We start from the raw sequence: 13,343 nt of genomic DNA on the forward strand, positions 1-13,343 counted from the left end.
CAGTGTAATTAGCATTTAAAAGAAGATCTGTCTTCGTTTTAGTCATGCTTATGCCTACGGAGCTTTTCTTATATTTTATCATGTGAATTTACTGCTTAAAACTGGCATGCAGGATAGAGTTTTGCTAAGACTATTGCAATTTTTTCATATTTTTTATTAGTTTTTAACTTCAAACTGTTTGAAAACTGCAGACTGTATATAAAATTTGACAAATTTATACACTGATTTGGTTTTAGAAGTTTCCCAAGGACAGGACTTAAATACAGTGATCAAATTGAGTGTGTGAGACTGTCTTGCAAAAATAAAAATAAAATTCAATTTTTCAGAGAACTGCTGATAATATTCTTCTGTCTTGAATACTAGAAGTCACTGGATTTGTCAGTGCAAGTGTGCAATCAGACACTGACAAAATGCAGCTCTAATGTGAAACTGTAAAATAAGCAATTCTTGAGTGATTGGGATTGTCTGTATGTTACAAATGGAAGTGCTGCAGTAGCTGTGCACCATGTTTGAGTGTTAAGGAATGCACATTTATCTGCAGTCGTGACTGTGGAACAGTGACTCCTTGTGAGTAGGAGACTGCTTGGTGAGTATGGAGACCAAAGCTGTCAATTTCAGCAGAAAAATAAGGCTTCCTACTTTTTAAAGGAGCGAGAGCTGTTATATATAGTTACTTTGAAGGCCATATAATCTTGAAATTTTTTCTTCAAAAAGAATCACTTGCTGCTGTAATTATCAAGCATTACCAGAATGCATTGATAGTCTTCAAAGTTGTAGACCAAACAGTTCTGAGTAGTCTCAGAAAATATCATCCTCTTTTAGTTTTTTGAATAAAAATCAGGGGAAAAATCCTTCTGCTATTTAGAATCCTTAGGCAACAGTAGGACTGTGAAAACTGCACTTACTTTATGCTGCTGCTGCTTGGAAAAGCCAAGTAGCAGTTATTGAGAGGACTTTATAAGTTAGGGTGTTCTTACATCTGAAAATTTGACATAGTAATTTTAACCAGCCGTAAGTTAATAAGGAGGTTAAAGCCTTCTTGGATATCTAGACAGTCTGAGCAGTTGGTGTAAAGTATATCAGGCTTCTCGTTAGGATGTTATCTGTGGCTGATAAGCTTAGGCCATCTACAAAATAGTCAGTACATCTGTCCTGCTAACAGGAGGATGGCAAGTAACCGAATGCCACTGAAGGCCACAACTGTGCTGTAAATGGGTTGAAGGGAATGCACTGTCTATAAAAGAATCCAGCAAAAAAGTTTTGGGTTTGGGTTTTAGTGTGTTTTCTGGTTTGTTTTTGTTAATTTTTTCTTTTTTTTTTATCAATTTCCTGATCAGGTTCAACACTCAGCTGTGCAAATAAGCAGTAAGTAGGACAGGACTTCCTGATGGCAATAGTTGTGGCTTTAATGAATGTCAAACTCTGCAGCTTAATATGTTGTATCGAAAAGGGTCTGGTGTCTCCTCTTTTCTGTAGACTTCATCCATGTTGCATATAATTATCTCACAGAATGGATACATACTAGTAATGTGTCCTTAAGCTCCGCCTTGAGGCTTTATTCCCCAGGACTTTAGTTGGATGGTTTTCAGGGTTTTATAACTTGGTTAGTCTGTCACTCTTTCAGTCTTTCTGAAGACACCTTCTTTCATTTAAATTTTATCTGGTACCTCTAACATCAGTTCTGGTTTAATCTTGCTTTTTGAAGGGTTTCACCTAAATTTATGTTTTCAGACTTAGCTGAAATATGTAGAACCTTTTACAAAGATGTCTGTCCTTCACAATATAAGCCACTGAAGTGAAGCAGATAAAACAAAAGCTTGGCCAGAATCTTAAAGAATTTAAAGAACGTGTTAGAAATCTGTTAAGAATCTTGCTGTCTGTGGTGAGTCCACAGAAGTACGGTTGGTTCGTTTAAAGCATGTATCTCTGGTCTGATTCAAGTGGGTGGATGGTGGATGGAACCAGAAAATAAACCCCTGCTAATGGGTGTGAATAGTAATAAAGACAAACTTTCGAGTTATGTATGGTTTTTGCTGCAGAGAACTCTTGTAGATTGCTGCTTTACTTAAACCTATGATGATTTACATCTAAAAGGCTCATCTAGTTCAGTGAAACTGTGTTTTAATGGGGCTTGCTGTTTATGTAACCCTCCTAGCAGAAACTCATTATTCATGATTTTATCTTGCTACTTCGTATACATACTAGCTGTTGCTGGAAGACATCTTATCTCCTGGACTAAGCTATAACCTGACTGTGTGTGAAAGCTGTAGAATAAAGTAGAAATATTGAAAAATAACTTAGTTCTTGTGGCAATCTCTTGCAAGATTATTTTAATAAGTGGCATAGATATTGTGTTGAATATAGGAAGTCGTATAATAGTATACTGAGCACAAGACTGGAATTAGAGAATGCAAGATGTCATTTTCTTGGTGGTGGCCTTTAGCAAAAGTTACCTGTCAATTTTTTCCCTTACCTAGTAGTGAATGAAACTTCCTTTAAGGGGCTGTTAAAGGGATTACTTAATGTGCAGCTGTACTTAAATTGCTTATTTTGCTTCTCCAAGCAATACCATTTTGTAAGCATTATTTGTCTTAGGAGGGTAAAGTACAGTCAAGTGTTCCAAAAGGAAGGGAGGTCCTTCAGCATCATTATGACCATCATAATCATGGTACAGCTGTTTGATAGGTCTGTTGTTTTTGTGATATATTAAAGTAAACTGAAAGTCCTCTCAATAATGTGTTTTATCAGTGCTTTAGAAAGATTTCTACTTCTGAGATTGAACCTGGCTAGGTGTGCAGAATTGCTCAAATCTGAAGACAGTTAGGTAGCTGACTAGCTTTTCTATGTCTCCAGTTTAGTGGTGCAAAAAGAAGCCAAGTATTTACTCTACCTACTGGTAAGTAGTAGTAAGAAAAATAAATGGGTCTTGCGTAATTCAAAGGCTGTGAAGTTAATTTTGTGGCTTCTCCTTTTAAGTTTGACACCTCATCCCTCCCCCCTGAAAACAGTTGGTCTCTAAAATTTTCTGTCCTGAATTTCTGAAGGACATGTGCAACCTCGTCAGTTGGTGATGTATGACTGAATAGTTTTCCACATATGACTTTTACGCAATTCTAATGTTTCATTTCCTTTTCAGATCTGCTAAATCTATTCCGAAGCCAAGGGTAGACAACCAGTACAAGGGAAGTGTTCCTTCTTTAAATGGACATCTGCTCTTGCGGTATGGCCCAGGTATCCAGTAGCAATGGATTTAAACAACGTTCATCACCACCTTTGGCAGCCGCAAGGTCAAAAGATGTGGACAAAGAGGAGGCATTGCAGATGGAAGCTGAGGCATTAGCTAAGATGCAGAAAGAAAGAGGTGTAACTGGTAATAGACAAACTTTTCATTCTTTAAGCAGCACCAGACAAAAAGCACAGACTCATAACAAACAGGACCATGATCTCATGGTGTTTCCAGAGTCTGATGCCAAGGGCATGGAAGATAAACTAAGTACCATTGACATAGAAAAGCTTACTCATGCTGAACTAGAGAAACTGCTGCTGGATGACAGCTTTGAATCTAGTAAAGTACCTACGTTACCAGTAAGTCCTATTTTGAGCCCGTCAGTATCTTCACAATTTTATCTTGGGCCTATGGGTCAGAGAAGACAGTGGATGCCTGGGATACCAGCACCTGTGACATGCACTTTACCTCCTATTTACCCCTCAGCTTCTTACACAAAACAGACTGGTGTATTTCATAATGGATTCCATCCAAATATGTCCTCCTATCACTCTAGAGAACCTGTTTACCTTGGTCTTCCAAGACAGTCGCAATACATTTCATACCCGTTGGCAGCTACTACGCCTTTTCATCCACAGGGAAGCCTACCTATATATCCTCCAGTACTTACACCAGAAATGGCGAAAGTATTTGACAAAATTGCGAGCACCTCAGAATTCTTGAAAAATGGCAAGTCAAGCACGGACCTAGAAATGACTGCTATAAATTCTGCAGTTTCTAACCTACCAGCCTCGGAAAAGTGTGGGGATGTTAGTAAATTTGACTGGTTAGATTTGGATCCCCTAAGTAAACCAAAAGTGGATAGTGTGGAGACTTTAAATAAGGCAGAGAATGATGGAGGGAAGGCTTCAAGTATGACTGCTGAAGATCCATGGGATGCTGTGCTCTTAGAAGAAAAGCTGTTAGTAACTTGTCATCTAGAACGAAAAGTTAATGGTAAATCTTCTGGAGCGACAGTTACAAGGAGCCAGTCCTTAAATGTGCGAACAACTCAGCTTGCAAAGTTTCAGGGCCAAATGTCACAGGTATGTAAATCAGCGTTTTTAAGTTCTAGTGTAGTAGTAAAGATTAATCACAGTATCTAAGGACACTTTAAGGTCTGGATTTGTTTGTTAAATATTACTTGGCTTGGGCAGTGTCCAAATAATACGATGTTACTGGCGTATGCATTTATTAGTGATATTCAGAAAATTGTATGTTGATATTGAATGAAGTCCCAAAATAACTCTGGCCTTGTGTAATCTTTCCATATATGCTGAGGAAATTGCTGTTTTTCAATACTTCAAAAAAAGAAAGGGAAATAATCTTTAGAACAATTAAATATTTAAATCATATTGATAAATATTTAAATCAATGAGCAGCTCGTATGATACTACAAAATAGGTGGCAAGTTAGACACTGAAAGTGTTATCTTGAGCAGCCTTTATCTCAGATTTTGGAGAAAAATTTTTTGCTTTACATTTGAGCCTGTCAGCTTTTATTGAAAAAACAAGAAGAAAGCCCCAACAGTTAGAATAGAAAGGTGGCATAGTCAAATCTTTTCTGCTCCCTCAGTATCATTTGCAGTCTTTCATAGGACCACTATAACTCTCTTTTGTAGGTAGAAAGCTTTCCTTCTGTGTAGGAATGTAGAGAGATCGTAGCCTAACCTTTTGGTTATACTGTCCTGGAAGGTGGGATGCCTGTTGGGTCAGAAACCCTGTACTTCTGTTCTGGAAGAAGGAAAACTATCTTTGTGCGTGGGCACAAAGGCAAAAGGGTACCTTTTTTTGGGTAGGGCAAAAGGGTGATTTTGGCTCTGGGATCAGGATCACTTCTGTCAAACTTTCAATACAAAAATGTCAGGCTTTAGTTATGACACTCATCTTTTTGGACATTTAGTATAGGTAGTTTGTACCAAGGCTAAACTGTACAGCAGATGATCAATAGCAATATCATTTGGTTAATTATGCCTCCATAAGTGCATCCTACCCTACAGTCCAATAAGTGGCTGTAGATTATTTGTTTTCCTATGTTTTTAAATTCCTTCTATGATAATTGCATCATAAAAGAAGACATTATGTTTTTAAAATATTAGTCACCTCACTAGAAAGTGATTATGTATTTTTATTTTTTGGTAGAAAGAGTAGAAAGACTGAAGGAGGAGTCTTCAGTGGAAAAGTCACTACCCTGGCAAGGGTGATAGTGGCAGAAAAAATGATACTTGTAGAAATTGGGTGGGGGGGGGGAGTAAGTAAAAGATTTGTTTGCCTCTAAGACTTTGGACTATATATTTTGAATCTTAGGTATTGTCTTTCTAGGTGTTTTCAATAGACTTAGGACATGCTGTTTAAAAAACTCAACTGTTATCAGTAAAGGATAGTTTCCAAACTGCTACTTAACTCTTCCCCCCTTACCCTCCCAAAATGGGGGAGTTTTTTTTTCCTTCATTCTCAGAAAAAGGAATATTTACTAGACTTTGGCTTAAAGGGCTGTCTAAATTTCCATTGAAGTGAAATTTTTGGCCCCTCATTTGAAGGGTTTCCTGTTTTTTCTGGGCTAGTTGACAGTATTTTGGCAAAAGTTTAATAGGCCAGTGGAGAAGGTCCAAAACCAACCCTTTACCTCTGTTCCTAAGGGATTGCATTTTTAACATTACATGTGTGAAGATCTTGAGTAACTTCATTTTATTTCTTTTCCACTTACTGTTGAGCTCTGATTTATGAGCTCAAGTTATTTCCTAGTATTTGGAAAGGCATGTAAATTTGGGCTTTACAGCCGTTTGCTTCTTCACGTTGTCGTGTTATGCAGTGATGTGTTTGTCAGTTTTCCAGTGCTGGTTGCTTGATCATTACAGGTAGGGGCATCCTGCTTGATACACCTTTATTGTATTTGCTTTATTCAGGATGGTATCCCAACAGCACGTATTGATCCTGTAGTCAGTTAATAGATCTGATTTTCTTAAGCCATCATCTTTTCAAACAATTTCTTAGTTTATAGCAGATTCCTGCAGTGAATGCCCAATTGAAGGTTCAAAACTTAGTTACCACTTGTGTTCTTTGGTCTGTGGTTAACTAGTTTTGGCATAATACTCCACTTCTAGTCTGTATTATAAAGTTAGCTGACAATACAAGACTCAGTTATCAGCAAGGTTGTTTCTGCTGCTCGTGCTGAGTTATTAAAGAAGATAATAAATAGATTTAAAGAAGAGTCTCTTAAATGGATATCCTTTCAACATAATCTGCGGGCTTTGCTTTATCTTTTGCCCATCGTGTGCTACTACTTCATTTTCTAGTTTAAATGATTTTCCACCTGGTATAAGAAGTTGAGTTATGTAGCTTCTATTTTTGGCAGTTCTCATGTATTTTATCCCCATTTACCTCTAGGTATATATTTCCTTCAAAGAATATTCTAAAGTCTTGCGTCCTAACTAGTCTGGATCATTTCCCCTTCTCCCCCACCCCTCTGAATAACTCAGTCTCACTGACCCTTTAAACAAAAATATTAGTAAAAATTTCTAGTGATATATTTTGTTTCCGTTATGTATAATCCCTTGAATCATAGATTGCTTTGACTTTTGCTTCAATTTTTGTTGAAATAACGATATATTCAGTATTTCCCTTTAAATACTTCAGTGTTTGTCACTCTAATTTCTGAAAACAGAGGCAAAATCTTAATTTTGTCCTGGTTTAGGTGTTGTCTTCTCTACCTTTCTTCACAGAGCTGAAGTGTCTTGTGGCTCTATAAAGCTCATGGGATTTAATTTAACTTAACTTTTTTGTTAATTTACTGGGGTTTGTTTGATGGGGTTTTTTTGGTGGTGGGTTTGGTTGTTTTTTTGTGTTGGTTGGTTTCTGGATTTTTGTTGGGTTTTGTTTTGTTTTTTTAAGAGTAGTAGTATTTACAGAACACTTCTGTTTTGCAGTCTGTGCTGATAGGAACTACTTGTCTAGTTTGGCCTGAAGTCCATTCTTACAAGTTATTTCCTGTTTGATAGCTTTTGCACCTCTTAGATTTGACCATCTGGAAGTGAAAGAAATTCAAATCCTGCTTGTTGCTCAAAACCCTAAATATCTGAGTCAAGTCGATTTTTAAATAGATTACTGAGTTTATCAAAGCTTGTCTTCCTGAAATAATCTTCCAAAAAGTGATCAAAAATTAGTACTGAATTTCAGCTAAAAAAGCAAGGAGATATGTTTGTAATTTTTCATGAGGAGGTAATTTCCAGCAGTACATATCTGTAATAACATTTTTTTTTGTTTCTTAGCCAAATGTGACCCTGAGGTCAACTGTGGGTAACCAAAAAAACCTTTTTCTTTTCTTTCCTCTTTACATTAGAATTTATTGTTTACCCTGGCTAAGCTTGCTTGTGCACAGTTGCCTTCTAGGTCCCTAAACTTCTTTGAAATTAACAGCAGAATAACCTGCAAATTTTGCTGTAAATATTTCAAAAGTGTTACATAATGGTAAAAAGTTGCAATGCTGCATCACTGGTGTGACTTTTAAGTAATCCACTTATGTGGTGCTTTTATACTCTGGTTAGTGTTGCAATGTGCTTTGAGTACTTACTTGTAGCATCACTTGGCTTAGTTAAGAAGGAGTTCCTAAATAGAGAAAACTTTGTATAGCCAGCTTCTTGATTTCAAATGATTGTGGTTAGTGTTGAGTGCTCACCAGCACTTAGTTGCGCCTTTATCAAAGGTATTTACCTTTCACTTGATATGTTAACTTTCCTTTTCCTTGTATGATTTTTTTGTTTTGTTATTGTGTAACTGCTTAAAGAATACATATGCTAGATTGCACAGGTTTGTACACAGGTCTCCTGCAGTTGCCCAGAAGCATTTTTGTGTGATGGAACTTGTCTGAGATATTAGAATAGAAAAACCTTTTTAAATTTAAGGTATTATCCATGCTTCTGAATCTTATTGCAGGTTTTGTGGCTTGATGGCCTCCTGCTCTAATTGCTTCCCATGGTATGGCTAATCCCCAATTACATAGCATTTATCCTTTTGAACTGTCAGTGTTCATGAAACCAATATTTTAGCTGAAATAACTAGGTTTAAATGCAATTCAAGTAGCAATTATGGGTTGTGTATATTAGCCTTTCCAAATTTAGGCTATACTATTTAAACAAGTTAATATGAGCAAAAAAAAAGTGCTAAAAGGAAAAGACCTGACAGTCCCTAGCATGTCACAGATTTGACCCCCCTTTTCTGAGCGTAATTGAGCTACAATGTATGAAATGCTCAGTGAAATCAAATGCTCAGCTAACTTTCTCAATTAAAAATAAGTAACCCACATACTAGTTAAGCAGTTAATCACTATTTCAAATAAGAATAAATTGTGATGATTTTCAGAACTATAGTCTGCTTTTATTTTTTTATTTTTTTTCTCTTCTCTGGTTTCTATAAGCATTGTAAAAGCTGTGGATGTAAAATGTAACTGGTCAGAAGGCTTTATCCTCTGTGTGCAATGACCCTGGGTTGGACATGAGCAAGCCCTTAATGATCAATTTATTCCAGGGAGTATCTGGCTGGAGTCTCATGAGTGCTTCAGGCAAGTGGTGGCTGTTAGACTATAGGCGGTTGAGTTCCACCTCAGCCCCACTGGTTCTTCCAGTTGCTCTCTGCTTTTTACTCACACTAGCATTTGTATGGCTGGATTGTGAATTGCATCAGAAACTGATATGGACTAAAAACTTCTGCAGTTTTTTGTTTGTGTTTGGTTATGTTTTTGTTGTTGTGTTTGTTTTTGGTTTTGTTTTGTTTTTTTAAGTTTATTGGATTTTGTTGTTTGAAACTGCAGTTCTCTTTTAGCAATTATGTTTTAGATTGGATACTTCAAAGATTGTGGTTTACATATTTGTGAGCTGGCGAGTGCACATGGCATAAGGGATTGAAACAGCAGTCATTTCATACGATGAGATTAGTTCTGAGTTTAGTGTTCTGAATGCTATTTCCTTCCAGTGTACAATTTATCTTTTCCTGCTTTGTAGGAAAAGGTAATCGCGGGCAGAACTCGCGTAATGGTTCTTTCTGGAACTACCCTGAAGGGTGAATCGTAGATGTGGAGGAAAAAAAAGTTTGTCTTCCTCCTCTGGCTCAGCAAAGTCTAGCCAAATTCTAACGCAACAGGTCACTGCTGAGAGCTCAGGAACTGCTTGCAGCTTCATCTTAACTGATAACGATGCTGTCAGATAAATTACCTTCTGTAAAAGAGTTCAGTGAATCAATGCTTTTCAATTTAGTAGCTATATGCAGTTTTCTCCTTGTAGAACTTGACATAAAACTAATAGTAAACCTCAGACTCATGAAAGTCTTTCACCTACACATGGCTTTGCTGGCTATAGGAATATGTTTGTAGCTATTTAAATACTGTATTTAATCTTTGAGTTGCAGAAAGACCATGGGACCACTGGCATGCTGACAGAAAACGTGCTTCTCCAAGAAATTGAAGGGCAGAATCAAGAACTGTCAGCTTTTTCTCAAGCAGTTACAAAGTAAGAAATTTCTGAACACAAATCAGCTTTTGGAAGGAGAAAAAAAAAAAACCCTGAATAATTAATTTTCAGTTAGGTTGACAGGGCCAGTCCTACCTTTTTTGCTTGATGGGGTAGATTTCAGTATGTGTGTTTTTCCTCCCCCCCCCCCCCCCCCCCATCCCAGTTTTTCCTGGTTTTGTCTTGTTCGTTTTTTTGTTGTGGTGGGTTTTTTTTTTTGTTGTTGTTGCTTTTGTTTGTGTTTGGGCTTGTTTTGTTGCCCAGCTCCTCCCTCCCCCTAAGAATGCAACAGACTGTTAAGGTTTTCAGTACTAAGGTTTTTGAATAATCGTATTTCCTCTTTATTCTTTTGGTCCTTTGATTTTCCTGTTTTTTTCCCCTTGTTTTTCTGATACCTTTTTAGCCTCAAACTATTTTTCTGTATCTCCTTCTACTATCTTTTTAATACAATTTCTTTTGAAAGAATTTGAAGTCTTTTTTTTTTTTTTCTTAGTTGGTACACCTCACTAAATCCTGTCATGCAATGGCTTTCCAGCCCTTAAATGCTCTCATTTTTATTGCTTCCATGACTGGAATTCTATGACAAATAAAACCTTCAAACTTATTCCTGCTTTGATCAGGTGGTGAAGTTTCTTAAGGTCATACCAGAGAAGGTGGGACTTGATAACCCAGAATGCTCCTTCTTTGTTTTTGTTTTTGCTTATTGCCACAATTAAATGAGTTCTGGGTTTTGGTTTTGTTTTGCTTGCTTCCTTTAGAAGACAAACTAGGAGCTTTGCCATTTTTTCCTCTTAAGATCAAAATCCAAGAAATAGTGGGGGAAATAGAGATTTTTGAATCTGAAGGATAACAGGTACTTCTAAACCCAGGAATGTTTATAAAAAGAAAAACAAACTCCATAAAACCAATGAGAATTCATATGAAACTTACTGATGAACAACATTAAGACAAATCTCACATAAAAGAGGCTTGTTGCCAACAGTTTCTAGTTAAATCTAATTGTTGCCCTTTCTTTCAAGACCCTGTTCTTAAAATGCAAGTTCCATGACTTAGCATAACTACTTTCTGCGTAGTATCCAAGTTCAGATCAGACTTCCAAAAAATGAAACATGTAAAGAGTTTTGTGGTCTCTTGCGTATAAAGGAAATTACTCTCTTTTAAAAATATTTTTTAACAAATGCTATGGGTTAGCTTCTTAAAAACTGTTCTAGGGCTTAGCTTCTACAGAAGCTGAGTATGTCCTGTAAGCATTGACCTATTAAATATTTAAGCTCTGTGGAAAACCTGCCTAATTATAAGCTAGTATTTTTTTCCTGTCTAACTACTCTGTGTATAATTACTGTGGGCAATTTTTGTTGACAGCAGAAAAATTAAATGGTGTTTTGTACATACAGTTTAGGTAAAGAGCAGAAGGTAGTTTTTACTGTTCTGGTTTGTGGTTGTTACCATGTTATTTTGCTTTAGTCTTAGACTTATCCGTTGCAGTGTTTCATAAACCTTCTCTACTTTCAGATTGAGGACCAAGTTTCCATATGCTAATCGGCAAACAAATCCGGGCTTTGTGCTGAGTGCAGTCATGCTGCAAAGAAATATAAGTGGGGAGAGTGCCAGTATTAAGGTTTCTATAGAAATTGAAGAATTCCAGGAACCAGTAACTTTCACGTGTGATGGTATGTTTCTGCTTTTAAAATTGGAGTTTGATTGTGAGACTTAGAAAGGTGGGTTAAGTGTACACTCAGTCCTGGCCAATGGCTTTCAGTTGTTGTAATCCCTGGGTCTCAGGTGCATGGATTACATGTGGGGAACGTGGAAAAGGTAACTGAAGAAGGAACCTAATTGTGGGTTAGTGCCTCCATCAGAAAATATTTAGAAGCTGACAAAGTGAAACCTTTTTTGGAAAAGAAAAGACAAGCAAACCAGAAGCGCTATTCTATCCACAGCTAGGAATGTTAAAACAGTTTTTCAAGAGTTTGACCTACTTTATGGTTATTGAGGGGACGACAACACGAGGACCCAGATTCTTAACTTTAATTTTTGATTTCATCATACTAACATGTGTTTAAATAAATTCTTGCAGGCTATCTAAATTCAGACAAATTGCTGTTGGGAAATAAGAATAAACACGAAAATTATCTATTACTTGAATTCAGTACATGCTATGAACACAAACACAAAAATAATACTGTCACTGTGCCACAACTAGCCAGCCCAATTTTATGGGTAACCAGGACTATTAGTTTGGGGTGGAACTTTTGCCTGGTTCTTATACATAAATTTGTATTTTCTGTGCAGTCAAGACTGCACAGCATGTTTGCGCTAAAGGCTGTAACTCTGGATGCTGTCCAATTCTGGCAGTTCATGGTGATATAATAACTGATGATAAATTGCCGCAGGAGCAACTTATTTTTTAGCTTCTCTAATTAGTATTTCAGCTCTTGTGGGGGTTCCCATTCTCAGATTGTGACACCTGGTAGAGGATCTGTGGTGTGGTGGGTTTTTATCATTTGGTTCTCTAACAATCTAGATGCTTTAGATTTGCTTGTTCTCAAAAGATATGAAGTTGCTCTATTAGTCACTGGAACTAGCTTCTCCATTTGAAAACAAGTTCTCAGTGCATAAGTGCTTTCATTCTTTATTAATTTGCTAGACCTTATAGTTATTCTGCTGTGATTTTATACTCTTTTGTTAAGAAATTAGGTGGAATGTAAGTGTAGCCTAGGAAGGTTCACTTCCCTTCATCCTTGGGATTATACTTTCCTAATATTACAGGCTTAATCCTTTCCTACAAAGGCTTTGGTAGCACACTTAAATCGTTATGGCTTCAGCCACTTATTTCTAGAAGTTTTGTGAATATCTTGGAATGTATTTTGCATTTTAGCCCCACATATCTTATTCTTTGTGCTGTCTGCTCTCTTCCTTTATCTGATGCTGATACTAATCACAGTTAAAACTACTTACCTTACATAGCTTGTGAAAGATTGGTATCTGTAGCTCCTATGTGACTAGTAATAGATGTATTTAAAGTTATTCTCTTCCTTTAATTCCTTCTGTTCTTGGTCAAGTTGTTGCATACCTCATCATCCTAATGCTAGAACTACTTTAGTGTAGCTTTTCAGTCCTACTCAGAAGGAGCTGCAGCCCATCAGTGTTCTCACAACTCAATGTGTAGAAAGGATCCTGGAATAAAACAGATTAACTTCAGAGCTTATCTTGGGTATACCTATTCATTTTGCATTTGTTTATTAGACTTCTCATGGAAGTACAAGTCTACCTGAACAATCATAGTGTGTCAGTAAGAAATTAATGTCTTCCAGTAAGATGGAGGGCAGGGTAGAAGGTGGTATCTTTGCATTATGCCACTAGGCTTTGCAGGACTGGCAGACCTTTGCTGATGCAGTCTGTAACTATAGACTATAAACTGTTGCTGCATCTTTTTTCTCTAACCACCACCATATTACCTGGTGAAGGTAGTACAGGAGCTTCACTGTAGATTAGTAAGTTAAAAGGCCTTAATAATGAGTTGAAAAGTATTTCTGAATTCATACCTCTTATCATTGCTTGTTCTTGAATTCCACATAC

The 13,343-nt window shown here is 36.9% G+C and overlaps 1 protein-coding gene across 9 annotated transcripts in view; it reads left to right on the forward strand.

The window, feature by feature from the left end:
* The window catches only part of PIK3C2A (phosphatidylinositol-4-phosphate 3-kinase catalytic subunit type 2 alpha), a 69,454-nt gene that overhangs the window by 24,099 nt on the left and 32,012 nt on the right, over positions 1 to 13,343 (forward strand). For 4 of the 9 annotated variants that reach the window (XM_030482042.1, XM_030482049.1, XM_030482048.1 and 1 more), the window contains exons 1-3: positions 2,868 to 4,311; positions 9,658 to 9,764; positions 11,277 to 11,434. In XM_030482042.1, the coding sequence (XP_030337902.1) occupies positions 3,202 to 4,311; positions 9,658 to 9,764; positions 11,277 to 11,434 (1,375 nt within the window). In that variant the 5' untranslated portion in view covers positions 2,868 to 3,201. Of the gene's footprint in view, positions 1 to 2,867; positions 4,312 to 9,657; positions 9,765 to 11,276; positions 11,435 to 13,343 lie in introns of those variants that run through there. The other 5 variants (XM_032919865.1, XM_030482044.1, XM_030482050.1 and 2 more) reach the window with 3 other exon arrangements.

Source organism: Strigops habroptila, chromosome 4, assembly GCF_004027225.2.
Source record: "Strigops habroptila isolate Jane chromosome 4, bStrHab1.2.pri, whole genome shotgun sequence".
NCBI lineage: Eukaryota > Metazoa > Chordata > Aves > Psittaciformes > Psittacidae > Strigops > Strigops habroptila.